The 26474-nt window shown below is 39.5% G+C and overlaps 1 protein-coding gene across 2 annotated transcripts; it reads left to right on the forward strand.

The window, feature by feature from the left end:
* The first annotated feature begins 2345 nt into the window (after positions 1-2345).
* On the forward strand, positions 2346-14318 carry plekha3 (pleckstrin homology domain containing, family A (phosphoinositide binding specific) member 3). 2 transcript variants are annotated; one of them, XM_038285647.1, is made up of 8 exons: positions 2346-2660; positions 7381-7499; positions 7585-7734; positions 7821-7942; positions 10082-10186; positions 10496-10539; positions 10917-11011; positions 12255-14318. In XM_038285647.1, the coding sequence occupies exons 2-8, from the start codon at positions 7478-7480 to the stop codon at positions 12365-12367; spliced, it is 651 nt and encodes a 216-aa protein (XP_038141575.1). In that variant the 5' UTR covers positions 2346-2660; positions 7381-7477; the 3' UTR covers positions 12368-14318. The 2 variants fall into 2 exon arrangements, with proteins under 2 accessions (XP_038141575.1, XP_038141574.1); XM_038285646.1 differs by having other exon boundaries at positions 2346-2655; positions 7383-7499.
* Positions 14319-26474: the final 12156 nt, after the last annotated feature.

Genomic DNA, 26474 nt, shown 5'->3' on the forward strand with positions numbered 1-26474 from the left:
TAACATGCTTAACCAGAGGTGGTCAGTGTGTACTAAACTATCTCTTATGATCAGCAATCTACTTGTAAAAAAAAAAAGAAGGGGGATGGTGGAATTTTTTTTCTTCATTGAAGCATACATAGCGTAATTAATATAGTCTATTAACCAAAAGCACTATGCATGGTCTGGTTGTTAAATGCCAGGTACGCCGGTCATTGACTTGACCTTACAGTAGAACTGCAGTCAGTCAGTTACTGGACTGGCATGGCTATCACTGCCCCTACATAGTTAGCATGGCTATCACTGCCCCTACATAGTTAGCATGGCTATCACTGCCCCTACATAGTTAGCATGGCTGTCACTGCCCCTACATAGTTAGCATGGCTATCACTGCCCCTACATAGTTAGCATGGCTATCACTGCCCCTACATAGTTAGCATGGCTATCACTGCCCCTACATAGTTAGCATGGCTGTCACTGCCCCTACATAGTTAGCATGGCTATCACTGCCCCTACATAGTAAGCATGGCTATCACTGCCCCTACATAGTTAGCATGGCTATCACTGCCCCTACATAGTAAGCATGGCTATCACTGCCCCTACATAGTAAGCATGGCTATCACTGCCCCTACATAGTTAGCATGGCTATCACTGCCCCTACATAGTTAGCATGGCTATCACTGCCCCTACATAGTAAGCATGGCTATCACTGCCCCTACATAGTTAGCATGGCTATCACTGCCCCTACATAGTAAGCATGGCTATCACTGCCCCTACATAGTAAGCATGGCTATCACTGCCCCTACATAGTTAGCATGGCTATCACTGCCCCTACATAGTAAGCATGGCTATCACTGCCCCTACATAGTTAGCATGGCTATCACTGCCCCTACATAGTAAGCATGGCTATCACTGCCCCTACATAGTTAGCATGGCTATCACTGCCTCTACATAGTAAGCATGGCTATCACTGCCCCTACATAGTTAGCATGGCTATCACTGCCCCTACATAGTTAGCATGGCTATCACTGCCCCTACATAGTAAGCATGGCTATCACTGCCCCTACATAGTTAGCATGGCTATCACTGCCCCTACATAGTAAGCATGGCTATCACTGCCCCTACATAGTTAGCATGGCTATCACTGCCCCTACATAGTTAGCATGGCTATCACTGCCCCTACATAGTTAGCATGGCTATCACTGCCCCTACATAGTAAGCATGGCTATCACTGTCCCTACATAGTTAGCACGGCTATCACTGCCCCTACATGGTTAGCATGGCTATCACTGCCCCTACATAGTTAGCACGGCTATCACTGCCCCTACATAGTAAGCATGGCTATCACTGCCCCTACATAGTTAGCATGGCTATCACTGCCCCTACATAGTAAGCATGGCTATCACTGCCCCTACATAGTTAGCATGGCTATCACTGCCCCTACATAGTTAGCATGGCTATCACTGCCCCTACATAGTTAGCATGGCTATCACTGACCCTACATAGTTAGCATGGCTATCACTGCCCCTACATAGTTAGCATGGCTATCACTGCCCCTACATAGTTAGCATGGTTATCACTGCCCCTACATGGTTAGCATGGCTATCACTGCCCCTACATAGTTAGCATGGCTATCAATGCCCCTACATGGTTAGAGACTAATGCAGGGGGGGGTTAAGAAGGTGTATGCCATCCCGCCTCAACTGGAGTACTGCTTATGATGACATGGAACAAAATATCATGATATAAATGTTAAATATATAAACTTTGTATTAGTACTTTGCATGTCTTTCTAAAACTAGTGTGTTTTTTTCTTTTTTTTAAAGTTACATTTTATTAATACTGTCTGATCCATATACGGAAGAGGATTAGGGCCACTGGAAAAAAAAGTTTACTGATTTTAAAAATTTATTTCAGTTTAGTATGAGAAAAAGGTCAGAATTCTGACTTATTTCTCAGAATTCTAACTATAATCTCAGAATTCTGACTTTTTTTATTATCAGAATTCTGTCAGAATTCTGACTTTTTTCCCATACTAAACTGATAAAAAAAAAAAAAAAATCTGTTAACTTTTTTTTCCAGTGGCCCTAATCCTCTTCCGTATCCATACATATCCATATTCTCGAAGTTTGGCTACTTATAAAATGTAGACATATTTTGTATGTCTGAAGGTTTCCAGCTGTGTCACACTCTTCATTCCCTCTGTTCTCCAGCTGTTCTCTCTAAGATCTTCTTTGAACAAATGGATTTATAGTCAGATCAAATCACCTCAGATAAGCAAGCATTCACTTTCACTAAAGCAGCCTGCGCAGCCCACCGGGAAAACCAGTGCCTTTTTATCGCCATATTATTCTTAATGAGGCTTAGGATTGTGCAACTGTCCCTCACAGGCTGCCGTAGATGGTCTGCTTCTGTTTTTGTTGATACTTTCCATTATCAGCTGACCGCTCGCTGAGACGATGTTCTGCTGCGAACAAACCCAACCTGTCGGTCTTAAGGTGTCCGTCCAGCAGCACCTTTCAGGAAATAATCACATTAATTTTTAGAAGACCGCCGCTTGTAAACGACCGTTAGCCAGTTAGCAGCTTTAGCTGCTAGCTAACAGGCAGCTTCATCAGCCGATGTTTGGGGAAGTCATGGAGGGGATTTTATACAAGTGGACTAATTACATGACGGGTAAGAGCTCTGTGTTCTGCTGGAGGAACATTAGAGAATAAGACAAAACTACAAAAAATTTTAACATTTTCCATTTAAGGTGAATAATCTTATTTTTTATATATTTAGAGTTCATTTGAAATTCACAATATATATGTTGTCTTATTCTCAAATTTTTTACTATTTAGAAATGTAAATTTACTTTAAGCCTCTAATTTAAAAAAAAATCAATAGTTTATTTTACATTATATCTCATTTTACAAACTTACATCATGAATATGGTAATGTAGATATAAAACTTTAGTCTAAATTCCTCATTAGCTTAAATGTGTCATTTAAAGTGACACTGATCATATCTGTTAATAGAATCACAAACAGCTGCAGACAGTAGCAGTCATTCTCTGTTGATACAAACTCATCCCAGGAAGCAGGAAGTTCAGGATTTGACCTTTATGACCAAAGCTTGTGTGTAAATAACAGAGATGGCTATTATATGGAGCACCCACACTGACTATATTGATCACATGCCACGCTGCTAAGCAGCTTCTACCAGTAAAACATGTTAATCATTGTGGCCCAAAGAGCAGCATGGAGCTAACAGACTCATCAGGTAAAAATAAAAACACATTTAACTCCATTAAAGGACCAGAAAAAAAAAAATCTCTACTGAAGCAGAATCGCAGACAACAGCATCAAAGTGAGGAAGATGTGTCAGCTTTATAATTAAGCTGTTAATCATTTATTTTTATAGTTTCAGGTCTGAGTTGTGGCTGCAGGTTTAACAGGAAAAACCAAAATACTAGGAAATAACTTTAATGACAGACAACCGGACGGTGGCCATCTTCAGGGTCATGGTCACGAAACAATTAATGGTGTTTTTTAAATAAAAAGTATAACACTGAGAAAAGAATCAAACCAAAAGCAGGTGTACTCATAAACAGGCTGACAAATCAGCATTTGAACGGACAGTTCTTGCTCACACCTCTGATATCTCACCGTAATCAATTCCCTCAGAGGCTTAGGAAAAACACAAGTTGAAAAATACAAAAAAGAAACTAGATAACAATTAACAGATTAAACTGATATCATACTAACATTATTACCCATTGAGCGATACACAATAGGACAATGGGTTTCATTGAGATAATCTGTATAAAAAAGTTTGAATAAACGGATTGCTGTTAGTAGAAAATAGGTTATTTACACTGCAAACCCAGAATCCCTCCCTGCTGCTCAGAGTATTATTCCCATAATATTACCATTGATTTTCTCTTTATGCCTCAGCACCATTGTTGTGAATGTTAACTAAACATATTCAATTCAAAAATGCTTTATTAATCACATAGGGAAATTACATGTTGCAGTAAATTACAGATTATTTATTTCCAGGTGTTGATAGCTGTAGGCAGAGAGGATCTGTAGCAGTCTGTCTTGCACCGGATCTGGGGGAGCCTCTGACTGAAGACACTCTATTTTTTAAAAGTCTTCTGAAGAGCATGCTCACTGTTGCCCATAATATTTTTCACTTTAGACTATCGTTTGTCGTATCTAATTCCCAAAAGCAGACTCTGTCAAGTAAATTCACCAAAGGCTGCCTTTTTTGCCTGACTCCGCAAACAGTGAAATATTACAATGATAACAAAACATAACTTCCTGAATGTTATGGGCACCGCCGTGTTGTTTCCTTGTTTGCCTCTAGAGAGCAGTAGTAGTGTAGATCGCCACTTGAAGGCGAGGAGCCGTGCTAGGTACAGTTAACTGATCCAATCTCGGTGTGAACTCGGCACGGTTTGGTTTTCAGAGGGAAGTGTAAATGGAGTACAAGATGGCATCTTCAATACGTACTCCACGGTGATTAGCAAACTCCAGGGGTCCTTATAGCTGCTTATTTGCTTGCTGACGTTAAAAAACAGAAGTCTCTCTTGGACCTTCATGATGTGGGATGTCAGGAAAACTGGTCTATACTCACTGAGAACTGTTGGCTTAGACTTTTGTGGCACTGGAACAAGGCAGGAGGTCTTCCACATCACTGGAAGTGTCTCCAGGATCAGACTAAGGGTGAATTGGTGCTGTAGAATCCCACAGAACTGCTCTGCAAAGGCCTTTAGGACTCTGGACATCTCACCATCAGGACCTGCTGACTTATTAAAATTCGGTATCTCCAGTTTCCTTTTTGCTTGACATCTAGAGATAGACATGTGATGGGTGAAGGGAACAATAGCATCTTCTGATTTGGCTGACAACAAACTGGAGAATCAATGGCAGAGGAGGACAGGATGTCTATGGGACTGTGCAGGAGAGAAGGATGCTGAGCTTGATCCTGAACTGAACCTGTTTAATCTATTCTGTCCATTGGTCATATTCATCCCTGACTACACATCTCTGATATTGTTCGACTGGAACTTGTTTTCCGTCCTTTTCCGGTATGCTTCCTGCTTTCTCTTATCTTGGCCTTAAGCTACTTCTGTATACTCTCATTAATTCCTTAAAGGCTTGGTTTTCATGTTGATCACTTGTGATCCATAATTTATCCATTTGAAAACCTTTCACAGTTCTGGTAGGGATGGTTTATCTGCACAGAAGGTTATGTAGTTGGTCATACACTCATTGCGTTGATGTGCTCTCCATGTGGTTGACACAGTGCATGTCTGTAGCCTCAAAACAACCTTGCAGGGCTACTTCGGCTTCCTTTGTCCCTCTTCTTACAGTTCTTTTTAAAGTTGTAGGGAAGCGGCTGTTCCAACCGTCGCATTTCCGAATTCTCCCGAGTGGTGCACGACTTTACACGATTGAATAAAGTGAATGTGACAGGTCGTTTATCAAGGGGGCGGGATTGTTGTGGCAGAAGGTTCGAGAGCAAGTTTCGTTGTGGCCGGTTTGTCTGACGCATCTTGCTAACCAGTTAGCAACTTAGTGCTAGTAGGTTCCCAATTGGAAATTCCATTGAAACCAAGTAGCACTAAATTGGTGACTTAGAAACGACACTGTCAAGGAACCATATGGACAGAGGAAACATGCAAGAGGAGGAGAGTTTAGTGTGGGAGGTCGTGGATGAGTCTCCTCCGTCATCCATTTTTTATTTAGAGGAGGAAAGCGGGGATGAAGATGTTGTGGAAGAGGACGCCAGGGCGGCAGAAGCTTGGTTTGGTGTAGAAGTAGGGCTGCAACTAACGATTATTTTAAAAATCGATGAACCGGCCGATTATTTTTTCGATTAATCGATGAATCGGACAAAAATTATTTTTTATATTAACCTCTTTATTCCAAAATAAACATTTTAGACAGAACAAACAAGCACACGAGTACAGGTTGCTCATTAACTGTACTGGTGCAATATGAAAAATAAATGTTTGTGTTAAAACTACACAAACTTGAGAAACATGAGAAATGTAGCTGTACATCCACAAACTTTGGGGTTCTTTGTTTCATAAAGTGCATAAAAAGACATTTTTGTTTTTAAAAGCCTCTAAGGGGTTCAAACAATAGGCCCCCCCATTTCAACAAATGAGTTTTTTTAGACTAGAAGAGTTCTGCCTTTTAAGACAGGAAAGTATAGCAGTTAAAGTTGCTACTTGAGAAAATACTGAACCATAGAGATAAAAATAGCCCTGTGATTCAAATTATAAATTGTATTTGGAATAAAAATGAGAGAACTAGGGGTGCTAAAAAACACATCCTCCAAAGATAGATATTTACATGGGAATGTGGCAGATAATTAATTGACATATTACTGATCTTGCTGGATTTTATTCTGCTTTACTTCCATAAATTGCACGATCTTTACTTTATCTTTGCCAGAAGATTTAAACTTTAAAAGCCTTGCCCTCATAATTTGCAAGTTAATTTATTTATAAAGTAAATATAAACGCTGCTTAAGTTAAAACAAATGAAATTAAAAGTAAAATAAGTAGCCAACCTTATCACTGTCTGTAAGCTACTAACACGGTAAGGAAAGCATCAGATGAGCTACCTGAGAAACTAACGTTACGTTTCCCCTCTTTAAAACCAAACTAACATGGTGGTTCCGTGCCATGTTCATTTGTTTTGACAAAAGTTGCATGTTACGACTTTTTTCACTTTACAAAGCGCAGGCTATTTTAATTATTGTGATCAATTTGCGCCGTCAATCCCGGCGCATGCACGCTTTATTTGCAGTCTGGACGCTTAGGGTAAAAATCCTGCGGCTCTGACTGCAGCGCTGAGAGGGAGTCCTGCGGGAGAACGGGGTTGGGATGGGGGAGGCGCCCCACGGCAGAGTAGGAACGATACATGCTTTCACGTAAGAGTCTCCAAAAGTCGCCAGATTTGTCGCTAGTCGCTTTTTTGAAAAATAGTCGCTGGAGGGGTCTGAAAAGTCGCTGAGTTGGCAACACTGCAACTGCGGCGCTGACTCGCTCCGCCATATTTTTTTTTTCTTCCCCCGTTTCAGTCAAGTGGATGTGATGACGGCGGCGGCGGATGACGCATTAATCGCGCGACTCAACTAATCGATGATGAAATTCGTTGCCAACGCTTTTAAAAGTCGATTTTTATCGATTTTATCGATTCGTTGTTGCAGCCCTAATATATATATATATATATATATATATATGTGTGTGTATATGTAAATCATGAAAAGTTGCTCAAACCCTTTTTTATTTTATTAGAAAGTTGTTTAAATTTCCATCTACATAATGTGTTCTTTGCTGGAAGCAATGATGGAAGAAAACTGGCTCCATAGATATGCTGCCTGGGTTTTCTGTCCTCAGGCTGGCAGCCTCGCTGGTTTGTCCTGGAAGATGGGGTCATCTCGTACTACGACAGCGAGGATGACGTTGGTAAAGGCAGCAAAGGATCCATCAAGATGTCTGTCTGTGACATTAAAGGTTGGTTCACATGCATCCATTCCCAGTCACTTTACCGTGCAAGCAGAGGTGTCCATCACATGCCGCTGTCCTGTTTATGTCACAGTTCATCCCACTGACTCCACTCGCCTGGAACTGATTATTCCCGGCGAGCAGCATTTCTACGTGCGAGCTGTCAATGCAGCAGAGCGACAGAGGTGGCTGGTGGCTTTGGGTTCTTCAAAAGCTGGGACTCTGGAAAGCCACAAACACAGAGGTGAAAAAAAAACTGCACATGGTGTCTTGTTTTATGAAAAAAGAAACTGAATAAACCTTCTGTTCCAAATTTGTTTGCGTCACCAGGCTCTGACTGCCTGAAAACCAAGATGTCTGAACTTCGTTTGTACTGCGACCTCCTCGTCCAGCAGGTCCAGACGATCCAGTCTCAACACACTGCAGATATAGAGACCCCGCCCACTTCAGAGGTAAACAAAGGAAATAAATTAACCTATTTGTATTAAAACCTAATGATGTACTGCTGTTAATATAAATGTTTATCATTGTATATCTGCTATACAATGACAATCTCAGTAAACATTTACCATTTTACTGAAAGCTGACAGATGCAAGTTTAACTCCTCTTTGGGCTGAAATCTCACATGACTTCTACTTCTACTATTCCTATTGGTGCAGAATCCTTTTGTGGCTTTGTTGATCTTAACCTTAAATTGCATATTTTTTGCCCTTCATAATGTATAATGCAAATTTTCTTTTTCTTTTTTTGAGTTTTACAGCCCTCGTGGTTCATTTTTATGGACAGTAGGTTGACAGGAAAGGGGGTATGAGAGAGTGGGAGAGACATGCAGCAAAGTACCGCAGGTTGGATTCAAACCGGGGTCGGCAGTGTCGAGTATTAAGGCCTCCATACATGGGTCGTGTGCACTAACCACTGCGCCACCAAAGCACAGCTAATGCAATAGTTAAATTTTTGCTCTAAAATATTACTTTTCTTCTGTTGCACTCTTGATGTTCTCTAGGTGGAGCATACTCCAACATTTTATGAGGGGCAAATGCAGCACAGAAATATTGGCTCTGTTCGAAAACCTAGGACGCATCCTTAGAAGACCGGATTCGAAGGCCGATTACGTCATAGCGCGGCGCCGAGGTCTGGTCGGATTCCAAGAGTCCTCGTTATGCTGCCTTAAAATGCGTCCTTCTTTTTGCCCGATTCGAAGGACGGGTCCGATGTATCTTCGGTATCCTTGGATTTCCCAGGATTCATTGCGAGACCAAGCAAGCTGTGATCAGAGTAAATGTTACTTGGCGCCGAACAGTGGTTAAAATTGGAAGTTCAGTTTAATATAATACAAGTCAGTGAATAGTTCCGTCTGAGATGAATGAAAATAGTTGTTTTAATGGTTATTGAGTCAGATATGTGGCGGTAATGTTTGATTTATCTAAAGGTTTTTATCTGTTACCGTGTAAATGGGTTTGGCTGGAATTTAAGGACAGATTCTAATTATATCTGCAGGGTGGGTGAGTTTAATCTTTTTATTGCTGTTTTGCACAATATGCTTAACTAAGTATTTTTTGTTGTTGAATATTAGAGATTTTGCAGATATATTTTTTATAAATACATTGTTTAGATTTACTTATATATTTCTACCCCTTTTATAGAATAGAATAGAAAATCCCTTTATTTTCCCACAATGGGCAAATTTACAGCAGCAGAAAGATTATTGAAAATGGTCACACAAATGTGGACCTTAGAGAAATGTATAAGAATAACATAATAGGGAAGAGTTAAAATATAAAAAATAAAATCCTGTAAAGTGCTTTAACAATATAAAACTGGAGAATAAATAATCAATATACAGCTATGGACATTTTTACAGTAATGGATATTTGAAAATAGCAGCAACATCAGAGATGTGCAGAATGACAGCAGCAGGTTATATAACTGACTAAGGTTTCTATCATTACATTAGATTTTATTTGTTCCTGCTCCCGGTGGTTGGAACCTTTATTCCACTCTGGATTCTTGTGAGTGTAGTCTTTGTTCACTTTAACTTTTAAAAAAATAAATAAACATAAATAAACAAACAGTTTTGAAAACCTCGGTATAGATTCTTTTCCTGCTTTGTGTGTCAACTTTTACGGTTGCTAAGCAACAGAGCATACGGCAGTAAAACCCGCCGAAGGGTAGACCTGGTTGAATTCACAGCCAAAACTCTTCCGGCCTCCTTATTTTCAAGGCCTTCGAAGGATCCAGTCTAGGTAGACCGCGTCCTTGGAGGATGCAGCCCAGGTTTTCGAACAGAGCCATTCTCTTTGTAATATCCTGCATATAATGGTTCTTCTACTTGGGGCTGCAATTCCCCTCTAGTGGGTGGTGAAGGTACTGCAGGATAGCTCTGTCAATATTGCTTAGAGAAAGCACGCTATTGCCGGGTACCAAATCTTTTCATTGAGACTTGATTACTGTGAAGCTCTTGATTGAATTTTCTGCATATTTTCAGGCCCACATAGTTCTAATAGGGTCTAATTTTGTATTTGGAACCTCACCTCCTACCCAGTGGATGATACTGTTCCTCAATGATCTGGTTTGGTCCTCCTCTGTTCAGGCCTCCCTGCTCAGTGCCACCTGTGAGACGTTCATCAGGACTTTGGAGGAATGCATGAGCCTGGCCAACCAGAGTTTGACCCCTGACATCCGACCCCCTGAAAGGGTAAGCTTGTTTCTCTTTAAGCCACTTTCAACTTATCCATAATCAGTCTAATCTACTATATCAGACAGGAAGGTTGTAGGCTTATCAACTTAAATCAGTTGTGTTCCTATTTTCTCTCTTTTTTTTTTTTTGACAAAAAATATAAAAGAAAAAATGAAAACCTGCAACTATTAAACAACTGTTTTTCTGGGTTCAGACTCTTGTGTGAAAAGACGGGATTTAAAAACAAGCCGTTTGCTGAGCTGCTGAATGTTTTCAGATTGTATCAGTGTAGATGATTAAAACCTCTTATTGTCTCAATCTGGACAGATGAAGCGGTCCATCAGCCACCCTGGAACGTACAGCTTTGACAGGTCAGTTCACCTTTTTGCCTCTTCCTTTTAAAGTTAGTCTGCTGCACGAAAGAAAACAAAATAAAAACCTTGAGCGTATATCCATGTTTTTGGTTTCTCCAGAGGTCTACAGTTTTTCCTGTCCAAACATCTATTGTCAGCTAAATAAAACTCTTAAGAGAGCAGCAGCAGGAAAAAATAAAAAATAAATAATTATTTGAAGGTACATTTAATTGTTTAATGGTGTATAAAAAATGAAAGGATCATTTTATTATTTCATGCCACTTTATGTATTTTATTTGATCCCATTTTTATCCTCCATACAGTACAACTACTTAATAGGTATTTTGTCAAATCTGGTTGATTGAATGTGTTAAGGACCCTCTGTCACCCTTTAGGTCAGGTTTGCTAAAGGAGTACGTGAGTGGAGGTCAGAGGTCAGATCAGCGCAGACATCGGACATCCTCAGACAGCTGTGTCTACGAGACCGAATGTAAGACCTGGCCTTTATGTCAAATTATTTATGACCTTATCAGTGTGTGAATGCTTCATGTTCCAAATGTTCCAGGTTTAGTGGCTCCAATCCTTAAGAGCGGGAAGGAAACTGGGATAAAATTGTTGCTGCACTAGGAAAAAAAATCCTGTTTATCCAAGCTGTTATGGTAAAACGCACTGCGGCTGCTTTATTTAGGTATCTACAGGGTTAACAGGTGTCTTTTATACCCAAGAACAGAAGAAGTGCAGCAATATTTAGGAGAAACAAATGTTAGAAACAGACTTTGCTTTATCTGCAGAAATCCCTTCAGGAAGATGACCTTCAGAGGGGCAAGGAGAATGCAAGCATAGCAAGACAAACATGTAACAGAAACCAAGAGTTTGGTTCAGTTAAGTCAAGTCAGTCAAGTCAAGACTTTAACAAGCTACAAACATCCCTTTACCCTGTTTATATGACTTAAAATCGCCTTAAGGCTGATTTATACTTCCAAACTAGGTTGTTTGCGTAGGTGTCACAGTGAACACAGAGACTTCCCCGCCTCCTCCGCAGACGCTCCGCTGCGCCTTCCCCAAATTGTAGCCGACCGCAGACAGGAGGCCGGCTTGTTTATTTGACAGCCATTGTGGAAAACAACTCGTGAAGTTAGACCAGCTAGAAGAGCGAGGTGTGCAAGAACGCTGGGACCCTTTTTCCACCTGGATCTCCGCTCTTTTTGCCCCTCATGTCTAAACTCGCCCCCACTTCCTCTCCGCCTCGACCGTATCTAGACCCACAGCGTGTAGCGCAGACCACGCTTCAATATTGAGCATAAATCAAAAAATTTCTGCATCAAGCTCACTGCGACACACTGCAGCGGGAGTATAACCAGCCCTTTAGAAGAAACGTGATCTCCTGGTTTTTTCTGATCATTTAAAGGCAAAACCTTAAACAATGAAAAACAACTCGACAAAACTCTTTTTTTTTAATTATTATTATTTCTCTTTTTTCAGATTCTTTTGCACAATTTTGAGATCAAATTATTTTCTCTTCTGGGGGAGGGATTACCTCTGAAATGAGGAGTGAAGACTTATTTCTGTTTGTATGCTGGATGTTAGCAACCACATTTTGTCGGTTATTCTGGGCTTTAAATGAACCTGACCCGTTAAACACAATAATGAAAAGGATGCAAAAGAAATAGAAATAAAAATAAGCAAAAAGAAAAATCTTAAAAATGAAGTTTCTCTTTACTTCTGTTTTTTAGGTTTGCTTCCTGCTCTGAATGGCGACTCGTCCTCCATCCCTGAGGAGCGGGGAGGCAGCAGCGTGAGCCCAAAGACCACGCCGACAGACACAGACACCGATCTGTCCATCTGACCTCCTAACCTGGACTAAAGGTCCGACTGGCTGCCGTTCAACAGGAAGAGCTGAAAACTTTCTGCCAGGGCTTCCTTCACTCTCTCTTTCTGACTCTTAAATCTCTGCAGCTGAGCTGTGGTGCTTTAAAACTCTCAGATCAGCAGAGAGCCACACAGAGGAAATGCTGTCCTGTTTCGGTAGAACACAGCTGATGAAATAAGGCATCCTGAAGGCACAATGTGAAGATGATTGAACAGCACCTGCTGCTTTCTGGACGGAAAATAATGCAGATGTTTGTTGTGAGGTTTTATTGGCTCTGATTTGTGTTTTGGTGGCTTCCCGGGTCCTCCTGAAACCGGAACCACCATCTTTCTTCTGTCTTAGAGAAGTTCCTCATGTTGAGCCGATTTGTGGATCCATTCCACCAGACGGACCTCCATTTTCAGTATTTCCTGTATTTATTTAGTGAATTATAATTAAAAACAACTCGAAGGCCATGATGAAACTAGGCAGAGGGAAGTTTTGTCTTTATATTTTATCTCCTAATGAAGCATGGCCGCCAGCAGATGGCAGTATAACAAAGCTGCATATCTCTCCTTCAGTCGGTCATGATGTTACTGGATTAAGGCTCAATTTCAAACATAAACTAAAACGTTTTGTTACAGGATGTGAGCCTTTAGCTTCTCTTCATGACAGCAGTGGGAATCTGTAACTGCAGTCAGATGCATTGGTTCAAGATTAGTAGATTTATTTGAACAGGATAATTTGTACCTCTATAGTTTGATCCGTTTGCTCTGCAGCAGATATTACTCTGAATCCATGGTCTGCTTTGGGAAACAAAGCTGTGATGGTGCAGCATTGTTGAAACTGTTCAGCTTTTAATAGTGTTCACAGGTTTTCAAACCTTCACACTCTGTTTACATTAACACCCAAAGCTCTATTCTGTACCAAACAGTGGAAAAGAACTTTTGCATTTTCAACTAGAAAACATCTAAACTTAGTTTCTGGCTCCTGCTGTATGGAGGGAATTTTGTTCCAGTAATGTTGTAAACTAAGAACAAGTTTTGCAAATTGGAAAATTTGAAAAAAAAAAAATCCAATCCAGAAATGAAACTGAAATTTTGCCGTTATATATATATATATTTTTACGTATTTTTGTCAAAATTTTGTTTTAAAATACATTTTTACAAATCTTATATTTCAAAAATATTTTTTTTCAACTCTTCTTTTTCAGATTGTTTTAATGAATTACATTCTTTTTAGCCGCTTACAAACACACGCTCTTGACCAATAAAAATGTTGCTGAGGTCCATGCAGACCAATAGCGTCCTCGCTCCCACTGCAGAGGAAAGCCTGCCCCCAGAAGTAAAGAAAATTTGATTGGTAGAACGAGATTTGAAAATATAGCTGTCTGTAAAATAATTCAACCATAGAAAACTTTGAAAAACAAGTAATTTTGAATTAAAAATCGGGAAAAAACAGCTTTTTTTGGGGGGGGGGTTTCATTTTTTTTCTTTCAAACTTAACTTTACAAACTCTGCTCTTTGCCTGCAGCAATAATGGAACAAATATCACTCCATATCAGCCTAACTAATAGCTTCACCATTTTTAAATAAGCCTCTCTTAGATCTCCACTGTCTGGATTTAGCCTGCTTTGGTCTATAAGGAGCAGCTGCTCCTAAAATGTCTCCATGGAGCCTGATGACTGATTTCTATACTGGCAGAAAGAGTCTTTCATGCCATTGTCCCCTGTTACTGCATTGATTGGGTGTGAATTGCTTTAGATGATATTTTATCTTTTTATTCTGTTATGGCACTTAAAGCTGTTTGTTTTGTTTTTCTGTGACTTTCATATATATGGTTGGTTTGCTCACGCCCGACTGTGCCACCTGTACCCTTACTGCTTGTTACCAGTAGATGCACCTTTAACTCCTGTAAGGAAATCATTCCTTAATAAATAAATAAAAAATAGGTATGACTCTCTGATCAGACCTTAGTTAAGACTTTTTTAAAAACATTTAGACATATTAAAACTCTGAATGTTCATGCCAAAATTACACATTGATTGATATATATATATATATATATATATATATATATATATATATATATCAATGTGTGTATATGAATATATATGCATATGTGTATATATATATATATATATTCGTATGTGTGTGTGTGTGTGTGTGTGTATATATATGTATATACGTTTGTGTATAAGAGCAAACATTTGTCAGTATTATATTTTGTTAATCATATGGATTTTTGTCTCAAACTCTGCAACTATTCAGTGGATTTTAATGACATATATATATATATGTATAGTCTAAGTGGACATTTGGCAAAATTTTATTTAATTTAAACATGTATTTTAATTGAAACATTTATCCTATTATATTTTATTCTCTTTTTGTATTGGGTTTATGTATTTTAGCCATCAGTTTTTATCTTATGTTCATTAACTGTGATTCCTGTACAGCACTTTGATCAACCCCGGTTGTTTTAAAAGTTTGAGTTGACTGTGTGTGTGTGTGTGTGTTTGTGTATATGTATATATATATATATATATACATATATATATATATATATATATATATATATATATATATATATATATACGCACACATACACATTCATACATTTATATATTTTTATATATAAAATATATTATACATTTATATATTTTATATATATATATATATATATAAATGTATATAAATGTATATAAATATATAAATGTATAATATATTTTATATATAAAAATATATAAATGTATGAATGTGTATGTGTGCGTATATATATTTATTTATATATATATATAGGAGTTGCTGCTGACTCTAAAGTCCTCTTCCTGCCGTTAGCTGTCAGAAACATAAACAGCTTCAGAAACTTTTACTGTATTTTTAAAAAATCATTTTATGAGATCACTTATTGAGATTACTGTTTTCTTAACCTAACTCTTAAAATTGAATGTCTATCACAGTTTTTAGTCACTCTGGTTGCTTGTGTTGCTCGCATTTATCAGAAGAGATGTGTTAGCCTGAAGTTTGATCTCTTTGGATGGTGTTCTGTGCAATTCTTATGTTTGTTTTTTTTGTTTTGTTTTTTTTTTTGTTAAACTCTGCCTCCAGAATGTCAGATTAAAACTAAAATGGTTTTGGGATTTATATGTTTCGAGCAAATAAAAAACAATTAGTCTCCTGGATTCCTTTTGTTTTTGCATCTAAATTTCAGAAGACACTTTAGAGACTGCAGAAAGTGGTGTGGGGTTTGATCATGTCTGATTTATATCGTCTGAATAAAGTTTTGAAGTTTGAACTCAGTGCTCACTTACAGACTCTGGATGAGGGGAATTATTATTATTGGAAGTAAAAAAAGACATTTTGTGGACTGAAATATAAAAAGAAAACACAAACCAGACATGAAACTTAAAGAAAAAAGGATATGACAGTAATTGCTTTTTCCTAAGATTTATTTTCACTGTTTTCATATTTAATTTATTTCAGGTTATTTCTATAGCATCAGTTCACACTTAACAGAGACAATTCAACCAGATCATTTCAGATTTAATTATTTCCTCACTTTATGTTATTTTTTTTATTTATTTTTTCAAATTTCTGTTTTCACATACACTTGCATTCTTTTCAAAATTGCATTTTACATATAAGATTTTCTTCACTTCTATGATGGTCTTTCCTCTGGAATGAGGAGTAAAGAATAATTTCTATTGGTCTATAAGAACGTTAGCAACAGTATGTTTATATGTTAGGAGCTAGCGTTTGTTTTTGGCTTGCAGTGAAGTGAATGTGATCTGTGAAACTTTCAAAAGAAATTCGTAAAACGGAATCTGGAAAATAAAAAAAAAACACTTGACACATTGTATAGAAAATCCATTTATAAAGCACATTCTTTGCTTGAAACAATATTGAAATAAAATTTACTCCGTACCTTCAGACCTTGTAGATGCAATTAATAGGTTCCATCAGATGTTGCAGCAAAGATAACGATGACAAACATTTATGCCTGATTGAATCTCTTAGGTTTTTTTCCTGACTCTCTAAATTTTGGGACTGTTTTTGAGAAAGCGTTTTGCTTATAAACCATTTCATGAAGTGTTCACATTTAAACATATCAAAGTAGAAACAGTTTAATGTATTATTGTTTAAATCTTGTTGGTATCAGTATATCAACCACAAAGCACTGCCTTAAAGATCCTTAAAACAGGATGTTTTGGGAGCACATTTCTTTGTACTTTTAATGTTTCTTGGTAAAACTCAAGTTTATCAAGTTTTAAATGCAGTTTTTCTTTCAAATCTGATCTGATCCAGTTGTTTTAACGAGAAAATTACTAAACTAGTAAAAAGTCTCTTGACATAAAAAAGGCTTAAAACATACATGTAAAGTAGATTTATCAGGAAGAATATAACGCCTTTTTATCATTTTTGATCATGTTTTTTTCATTAAAAAAACAAATATATAAATAAAAATGTAATGTTTTGACTAAACTGTAGACTTGTCTGTTTTTAAGCACTTTTGATGCATATTTGAAGCAATGCTGTGTAACTTTGAGACACTGGTGGTAAGACAGATCTGTAATTCCAGGTTCAGCCCCTTGCATCAAATTAGTTATCAGGCTCAGTCAGAATAGCTCAAATGAGTAAGGACACTTAAAGCATCCTAAAAGTGAGTCTGCAGTCACCAATCACAGTAATGCTGGCAGTTTGAAAGGAGGTAGGACCAGATAGCAGTATGATCTGTGACTTATGGGGGGGAGGGAGGTTCTGTTTGTTTGGCCCATATGGGGATGGGGGGTCGGAACCAAAGCAGGAACTAAATGGGTACAATTGTGACACCACTCATCTCCCCCCATCTGGATTAAGCGTTCACCTACTGATCATCAGTGTGGAGCCCATTCCCCCCCTCCTGCCTTCCTCCACCGGCTGGCGCCTTGGCCCGCCGGTGCTTTGGGGGTGTTAGGTGTTTAGGGATGAATGCCTGGATGATGGCTTATTCCTGGCACGGCGCCCCTGGGGCCTCGGGTCCCTGGGGCCAATGGCCGGTTCCACTTCAGGGTAGCTTGCTGCCGGCGGAGCCCACGGGCTTGTTCCCATGGATCCTCGGGGCTTTGGCATTGCAGGGGCTGGGGGGTTTCCTCGGGGCCATCTCTCCTATTCCCTTGGTTGAGGAGCAGATTTCCGGGGTTGGACCCTTTTGGGCGCCTTTGCTCGGGGGATCCCTTTGGGCACCTAGGGTTTTGGGTCCCCTGGTGCCTGCCTCAGTGCTCTGGGGGAGCGCTTCTTCGGCTCTCCACAACCACTATTGAGCATTTTTTCTTTAGATAAACTTTACATGCACAAGTACACTCTCACAAATATCTACAGCTGCTTGGCTCCAGGTACTTAGAGATTCACATCCATACAGAAAGCCCATATTCTGATCTTCAGCTGCCACAGTATACATGTCAGATTAAATAATACTACTTCAACGATAGTATCAAGTTGTTACTTTAATGTATCTGTTATACTATATCCATTTGTTCTGTTCTTTTACATCTCTTTGCAGGTGATGAAGCTGACTCATGAGGTTTTATCATTATCTCCCTTTTATCTCCTCTTTCTTTCATCTTTTCTCCTTTTTCCTGTTTGTCCTTCCCTGTTCTACTTTCCCATTGCATATATTCTGAAATACTCCCTGCTTTAATTATAATAGAGCTATTTACATGCATAAATCAAGCAGAACACTATGGCAATAGCCATACTGCTCCACTTCAATCTGAAAAACTCACACGAAAAGAAAAGACAAGTAGAAGAAATGTATTGATACAATTATTTAGTCTTTGGTGCTCAGACCTCGGCAGGAAACATAGCACTTAATTTTGATAGCCATGCGGCCTGAAACTAGTGGTGGAGTGGAGATAGGTGAAGTTGGTCAGTCTGTAGACTGCTGGTTAGAGAGACGGTCTGCTCAGCTTTATGGGGAGATCCAGTGGACTTCAAGAGCTGATACTAGAGCTTCATTCAGGGACCTGGAAGATGGAAGTCCAGTTGGAAAACACAGGATGAGAGAACCTGTCCATGATGAACAAGCATGAAGTGACAGTGGAGAGGAAAAACTCCTCGTTGGGAAGAAACCTCTGGCAGAACCAGGCTCAACATGGCGGTCTTCTGCCGGTTGAAATGAGACAGGGAATGCAGTAGGCGTCAAGGAGAAATTACATTCTGATGAAGCTTTAGCTATGATGGTGGAGGAGGGGCTGGAGGTGGGTTGAAACGGTGTCATCTGAATGAAGTCCCAGCGTATCCACTGCCTGCATAGGAGCAGAAAGAGTGGATCGGAGGCCTTTCAAGATGAACTTTGGATGCCGATTGGCTTTCGTGGAGGTGTGGTTCAAAGCTGATTGGCTGTAACGCAGGTGGATGTAGGAGAGCAATGAGTTTCTTTAGTTGAACTTCTGCCTAGGGTCCATTTGTGAAAGCAAAATGTGTTGGGCTCTTTTTGGCATCAAGACAATTATTCTTATTGTCACATTGCCAGACAGGACACTGAAAAAATAAAAAAAGTTGCAGTTTGCATCGCTCATACAAGCTTACTTTAAGCATTTAGGATTCAGTCATGGAACTTTTTCCACTACAATAACTTAAGCACTCCTATTATGATTCTAAAGACCAGCCATATTGCCCACAACTCAAAAAGGCTCCAACAACACAGAAGAACGAGTGGTGGCTATTTGATTTGCATCTGTGTGCAGGAGGATGAACCAGTCTTTCACAATTTGAGCCTGATGAATCCTGGCATTGCCATCTTGGAATATGCCTGTGCCATCAGTGAAGAAAAAGTCCATTGATGGAATAACCTGGTCATTCAGTATATTCAGGTAGTCAGTTGACCTCATTCTTTGAGCTCATACTGTTGCTGAACCTAGACCTGAGCAACTGCTGCAACCCCAGATCATAACACCGCCCCCACAGGCTTGTACAGTAGGCATTAGGCATGGTGGGTGCATCACTTCACCTGCCTCTCTTCTTACCCTGATTGGTCCATCACTGAACCAGGGTAAATCTGGACTCATCAGACCACATGACCTTCTTCCATTGCTCCACAGTCCAATCTTTATGCTCCCTAGCAAATTGAAGCCTTTTTTTCCAGTTAGCTTCACTGATTAGTGGTTTTCTTACGGCTACACAGCTGTTCAGTCCCAATCCATTGAGTTCCCTTTGAATTATGCGTGTGGAAATGCTCTAACTTTCAGTATTAAACATAGCCCTGAGTTCTACTGTTGTTTTTCTTCGATTTGATCTCACCACACGTTTAAATGATCGTTGATCGCGATCATTCAGGATTATTTTCCAGCTACATTTCTTCCTTGAAGATGATGGGTCCCCACTATCCTTCCAGGTATTAATAATGCGTTGGACAGTTCTTAACCCAATTTTAGTAGTTTCTGCAATCTCTTTAGATGTTTTCTCTGCTTGATGCATGCCAATGATTTGACCTTTCTCAAACAGACTAACATCTTTTCCACGACCACGGGATGTGTCTTTTCACATGATTGTTTAGGAAATGAGAAGCAAGTCATTGCACCAGTTGGGGTTAAATAACTTGTTTCCAGCTGAAAGATAATCGCCCATGCAGTAATTATCCAACAGGAGGCCTGTACCTATTTGCTTAGTTGAATCCAGGTGGAGACTTTTTTTTTGTACAGGCAGTGTATATAGGGGAGTTTTTGAAAAGTATGTAAGTAAGTAAGTATGCACCAATAGCTGAATAGTGACTTAAACATTTTCTTATTATATCTTTGATTAGGGTTATGCTTGGGTCAAAAGTTACATGGTGCTGCTTTAATATAGCAGAAAAACCTCGGATGTCACACTTCAGGGCTCAGTGAACACAGCACAATGAAGCACATTGTGTATAAAGAAAGGACACTGTTCTTTCATCAGAACCTTAAGTCTCAGTAGAACCCTTAAGTCTGCTCTCATAAGCAAGTCTTCTTGCTGTCTTTTTGCGAGGTGTTTCCTGGACAGGAAACGGTTGTTAAAACCTCGAGGGATTCAGGCATTAAATTGGTGTTGAAGGTGATAATTGCTGGAGCCTTGATGGAGGTTTATTTAGCAGCTGTTAAAGTTGCAGCAGAAAAAAAGACCTCAGTTTAAAATCCTGGATGAATTACATCACTATACCAGATAATTGTTTTCATCCTTTGAATGCAGTGATGAGGATGTTGAGAATCAATACAGTTCCATAATGTCTTTATCCTTCAAAAGGTCATTTTCCCCCTGAAGCCAGAAAAAGAAAAGGCTGCAAGTGTCTCATTTCTTTCATTTTGCTTTTATGCCCCACATGCTATCAGTGTACAGTTGCATCAAAATCATATTTGGCAGAGCATAACATCATGCCCCATGCTGAGGAGGCTGATCATTATGAGTGGAAAACACCAGGGCTTGTTACACACAGACAACAGAGCGGTCTTTCTGCCTCACCTTAACTGAGCACAGATGGAGCGTTTCCAGTGGATTGAAAACAACAAGGGGCTCTTTGTGCGATTAGAGCACAGTTCGTTCAACCTACAGAAACTATTAAGCCTCTCAAGATGTCTCCGTTTCCACTGCATGTGCCAACACACATGCAAACACGCTCTGATGTCAGCGTGGACTAACTGATGCAAGTTGTTGAGTTTGGGGACAGATGTGAATCTACCAGAGAAAAACAGAACGACGAGAAGTTTTTAAGCAGGTTTGTTTCATAAAAAAAAGACAATGTTTTTAGAATGCCAAGGGTTAAGTTATAATTTGACAACATATTTTTTATTTATGATATGATAAAACTGTGGCTGCATGGAGGTAAAGTTGGTAGCATTGTCCAAACCCCAGGCAGGGTAGGAAGAGGATATATTTGCAGTTATTATTTGCAACACATACAATCCAGAAGTAAATCTTCTTTACCCCCGCTCCACAAAACTTTTCACTTGGCACTATGCATTCAGACACGGACCAAAACGCACATCTGTCAACTCCGCCGTGTTTTCTGGTGGCATGCTTCCAAGAAGCTCTCTCACATCTAATCTAAAGGCATCGGGAAGTTTGAAGGTGTGTAGGGATATACTCTTGGCCTGACGTAGTCCTACTCAATTCTAGTCAGAATATGAGTCTGATGCTGCTCCATAGAGCTGTGATTATGGGGCGTGTTTCGAACGGACCAGGAAAAAAATGCCTCTGCACTCAATTGGATAGACCTACAACCAATAAGAGCAACGGAGTGCGTGACGTATGTTAAGCGACGCATAGTTGTTGTCAACAAAAATCAAAGCGTGCAGTTGCACGCCTAGAATAAGAAGATGAGCCTTGATCGCGTTTCTCTGTTCCTCTTTTAAAATTTATTTGCTGTCGATATCTTCTAGAACAGACCTAATAGCAGAATCTACTCACCTCAACTCTCCAGCGGCAGCCATTGTTGTTGTCACCCAAGCACGCTTTGGTCACGTGGTTGATTACGTTACTGTTGATCATCTGTCCATCATCGTATAAAGCCCGCCCTGACAATTTGATTGGCCTGCCAGATATTGTGCGAGCATACTCGCGCTACTGTTGAGCAACGCCAGACCGAACTTCCCGACCTCAAACGTTGTGGGCGGGACTAAGTTCAGAATGGCACCCAGGCTAATATACTCTGCAGAAAGTTGGCAATCTCTTCACACTGTGAGCTTTAGTGTCTGCTGAAGTTTAAATGGCCTATGGCGGCCTTTGGAGTTGTTTTCGTTTTCAAACACTTCCATTTTCTGATGATACAGCTGCTGGTTGAATGTGGAATACTTAGGAAGAAGGAAGTTTCACGGTTGGATTTGTTTTTCTAGAGGAAAGCCCGCCCACAGAAGTGAAGAGAATCTAAGACACAATCTAAAAAGGAAGGGAATTTGTGAATGTCAACCTAAAGAAAAATAAATTGTCAGGATATAAAATCCATAAATGCAATTTAGAAATAAAAAAGAAATGAGAAAAGATTTTTAAATATAAAACCTGAAGATCACTGGAGTTACACTCAAGACCCTTTTTTTGATTTAACCCTTTATAGAGCACTCAGTGAAATAGTTTGAAAATCCAGCTGATAGTGTTATTGGAATCCAGGAAAAGATCTTATTACCTTTGTAACATTAAAAAAATATGGATATTTTGATTGCAAAAATTAATGTCAATGTAATAACAAGAAATGACAACTTGCCCGAATATATTAAGAAAAATATCTCGTACCGTGTCTTTTGGTTGTGCTGTTCTTTTTTCATCTCGTTGCAGGTGATGAAGCAGACTAAAAATGTTTTGTCATTGTCTCCTTTCTATCTCTTCTTTCTTTCATCTTTTCTCTTTTTTCTTCTTCTTCTGTTTTTCTGCTCTACTTACATTGCAGTGTCCATATAAACTGTAAAACTCCCTGCATAATTATAATAAAGCAATTTATATGCATGAAACAAGTGGAGCAATATATGGCAATTGCCATACTGCTCCACCTGTGAAAGCAGAATCTGTTGGGCTCTTTTTGGCATCAAGACAATTATTCTTATTGCCACATTGCCAGACAGGACACTGTAAAAAAAAAAAAAAAAGAAGAAGAAAAGAAAAGAAAAATAACAAAAGTGCTTCTAGAAGAAATTAATGAAAAACACATTTTTTTTAGTCCACTAATCATAAAGGCATTAATGCTGATATAAACCTAAATATACAGTAATTGTTCCCTAGGCTTATTAACTTTATTTTTTAACATCAATTAGCTTTTTACCTTCTTTTCTAGACTTGTTAACTTTTCCCAACTTAATTTCCAGTAGGTAATATATCATTGAAGGGCTCATCTAACTGGTCAAATGCCAAAATAAGATGCCCAGCCATGTAGCTGTATCTTTACTGAATGGCTGGATGTAGATCTTTTGCTTTTAGACCTCACTGAGGGAGGGGGGACTATTTGTAAGGGGTTTGCAAGTGATTAAAAACTGTAACTTGCCCTATAAAGGGATAAGAAGCTTCTTTTACGGTTTTATTTCTGGGTTGCATTTTCTTTGTAATTTCCAACATGCGAAAACTTTTGTTTTCCTTTTGTAGCACTGTTGACTTAGAAGAATGCAAGTCCATTCCTAACCTGGGGACTGTCGGCGTGGGGTTTGTATGTTCTCTGCAGGCATAGGTAGGTTGTCCCCAGGTATTCTGGCTTCCTTCAACATACCAAAAACATGACTGAGTGTGTGGTTATGTGTCTTTGTGGTCCCTGTTATGGACTGGATACCTGTCCAGGGTGAACCCCGCCTTTCACCCATAGCCTGCTGGAGATAGACACAGGCCCCACTGTGACCCTGATGGATTTGTTGGATAGGATTGAGAATCTTTGCTTGCAACAATAATGGAACATAATTCACTCCATACACTTTAACCATCAGTGAAAACCGCATCAGATTACTGAGTAACGGCCTCTAGAAGTCAACTAAGCTGCTTCTGCTCAAGGCTTAGGAAGTCAGTCTCTCCCTTAATGAGCCTCTTTTTCCAAAAGCTCCTCAGTGTGCATTGGTCCCTGCCTAACCACCTCTATGAATGATTTCTGGACCCGCCTCGGCTCCAGCACCCCCCCACTTATGGATCATTCACTGTTATCATCATGGACATGTCCAACTATCTCAGTTTACACTCTCTTCTCTCCATTTCTTTGCTGTTAGTTTTCTCTGTCATCCTCAGGGCAGAACTTCAGCCGCAGCTGCAGGAGCTTATTTTAGGAGCAACTCTACCCATAGGAAACATCCATGCCTTGAGTTCTTCACATGTTTTTGCTGACATTCTGTGACTCTGATGTATGACGGCGTGCAGATATAGAAATAGATTGACTCTTTATAGTAGCTTCGGTAGCTAATGAAGCTAAAGCTACAACAACTTGAAGGAATTTTGCATTAAAGTTTAATCAAAGCTTAATAAAATCACGCTTGTCTGAAGTCCTCAGGAACAAGTTCTTAAACTTCTGGGCTTATCTCCTCGTCAACATAGCTGTCTTTATATTAGCTCCTTAGCAGAGATATGTAGACGTCTTTTATAAGTTCAGGAGGTGATTTTAGCTTTTTGAATCCAATAAAGCGATGCTGGAAACTGGATGGAGGAGGAAAACACTATGCTGCTCTAAAAGTTTCCAAAAGCAGCAAAAGAAGTTTAGCTTCTTCACGGTTTCTTAGCAGCAGTTAGCTTAGTACTAGTGAACATATACAGTAACATCTATGTACGGAGCAGCGGTGGCATAAGTATGCACTTTTATTACTTAAGTAGAAGTATAGATACTACAGTTTAAAAACACTCTGGTAAAAGTTGAAGTATCAACTTGACCTCTTTACTCAAGTAAAAGTGAAAAAGTATGTGCTCCAAAAACTACTTAAAGTATAAAAGTATAAAGTAACCTTTAAAAAAACAGCCAGATGCCACTATATGAATTTAAAGCTCAGTTTTTCGACTATTTCTAAAAATTCTCTGAGATAGGGCCAAGGATGAGGGAGGTCTTGTTGGTCTCCGTCTCCCGATACGCTCTCGCCTGTGTTCGACCTTTCAGACATTTCAACATCTTTTTCTGAATCCCACATTGTAGCATGGCATAGACAATTCACGTAAGCAGTTTGAAGAACACCTGCTTGCTTCTGATGATTTCCTTTAGCTAACCAATGACTGTTTGCGTTCTATGACTCATCCAATCACACTAGTTTTCACTAGATGTGGATGGCGGCAATGATCTGCATTGGATGGAGCACATGACGGGAAATAAATATTTATAAACATTAAACCGAAGCCAAGAGTAACGAGTAACGTTTGTTTTAAAAATATAAGGAATAGGAAGTAAAGATACTTGTGTGAAAATGTAATGAGTAGAAGTCAAAAATAAGTAATGGAGTAAAGCATAGATACCTAAAAAAGTTTACTTAATTAAAGTAACAAAGTATTTGTACTTTGTTACTTGACAGCTCTGGTAAGGGGAGATTTTTATTCAGCCCTATAGTAATAAGTGTCACTCCGTCCCACTGAAGAATAAAGAGCTTATTATGAAGTAAGATTTGAATTTAGTTTGGTCAGAGAAAGAAAAATCATAATTGAGTCGTTTTGTTGTTTCAAGGACTGATTTCTACTCTGTGTGACTACTGGCTACTTAATAAAACTAAAGGAAATTAACAAGTTATAATAATACTTAAGCTTGCATATCTCCAGCCTATTAATATCAAGAGAAGAAATAGTGGTGGTGGAGTATAAATTGTCATGATCTGGCCTGTTTGCTCTCCCTTATTTAGTCATTCCTTTCACCTGCCCTCTTCCTTCCCTGCCTCAATTATAATTTATTCCTCTCGCCTGTTTCCTCTTGGTTATATTCAGTTCAGCCTGAGCATTCAGGGCCAGATCATTAACTGTTTTTCTGTTAGAGGGTTTTTGTGTTTGACTCGTCTCCTGATCGTCCACTGTTCCTCCCCCGCGGAGTCCTCTGGATTTTTGGCTCATTATGTGGGGAGGTTTAGCTTTTATTCCAGTAAGCCTGGCTCCAGGGAGGAGACCAGTTTAAAGTCCTGCATCAAGTTCCGGTTCCACGTCCTGTCTCGGCTATCCTCTTCCACTGAGCCTGCCTGTCTGCACCTGATCCTGTCTGCTCCTGTGCGTGACCACCTGATCACGCTTTTGGACCCTGTCAGACTCTGAACCCTCCTGGGAGCCTGTGGATGCCTGGAAGTCTGGATCCTGCCACCTGTTTCTGTTCCTGCCTGATCTGGATCCTCTCCCTGTCTGTTCTGAATCCCTGACCAGGATTGGCTTCCAGCATGTCCTCTGGGACTGCAGCACTGGGGACATTCTAGGACTGGACTGTTAAACCAGGTAATTGGCCAACTCAGATAATCATCTTCTGTCAGATGATCGTGGTCACTTACCTGTGTTTCTCCTGCAGAGTTCTGTGATTGGGTGGTGCCCTGCTCCCCATCCTGCAGTGTCTGCGAGCCACAGCTCTGCTTTTGTTTTTGTTAATTTAATAAACCTTTTTGAATTTTCTACTGACTGTCTCTCCTTGAATACTGGGTTCATCTGTCCGCGTTTCATGACATAAATACCTTGGTGTTCACCTGGACAACAAACTAGAATGG

This window comes from Cyprinodon tularosa, unplaced genomic scaffold (genome assembly GCF_016077235.1).
Source record: "Cyprinodon tularosa strain WSP-4 unplaced genomic scaffold, ASM1607723v1 ctg213, whole genome shotgun sequence".
NCBI classification, from domain to species: domain Eukaryota; kingdom Metazoa; phylum Chordata; class Actinopteri; order Cyprinodontiformes; family Cyprinodontidae; genus Cyprinodon; species Cyprinodon tularosa.

Excerpts from the sequence above, each read along its gene's own strand:
- plekha3 (XM_038285646.1), top strand. The coding sequence starts at position 2,601 with ATGTTTGGGGAAGTCATGGAGGGGATTTTATACAAGTGGACTAATTAC. Across the intron at positions 7,735-7,820 it reads GGAAAGCCACAAACACAGAG|GCTCTGACTGCCTGAAAACC; the intron begins GTGAAAAAAAAA and ends TTGCGTCACCAG. Across the intron at positions 10,187-10,495 it reads ACATCCGACCCCCTGAAAGG|ATGAAGCGGTCCATCAGCCA; the intron begins GTAAGCTTGTTT and ends CAATCTGGACAG.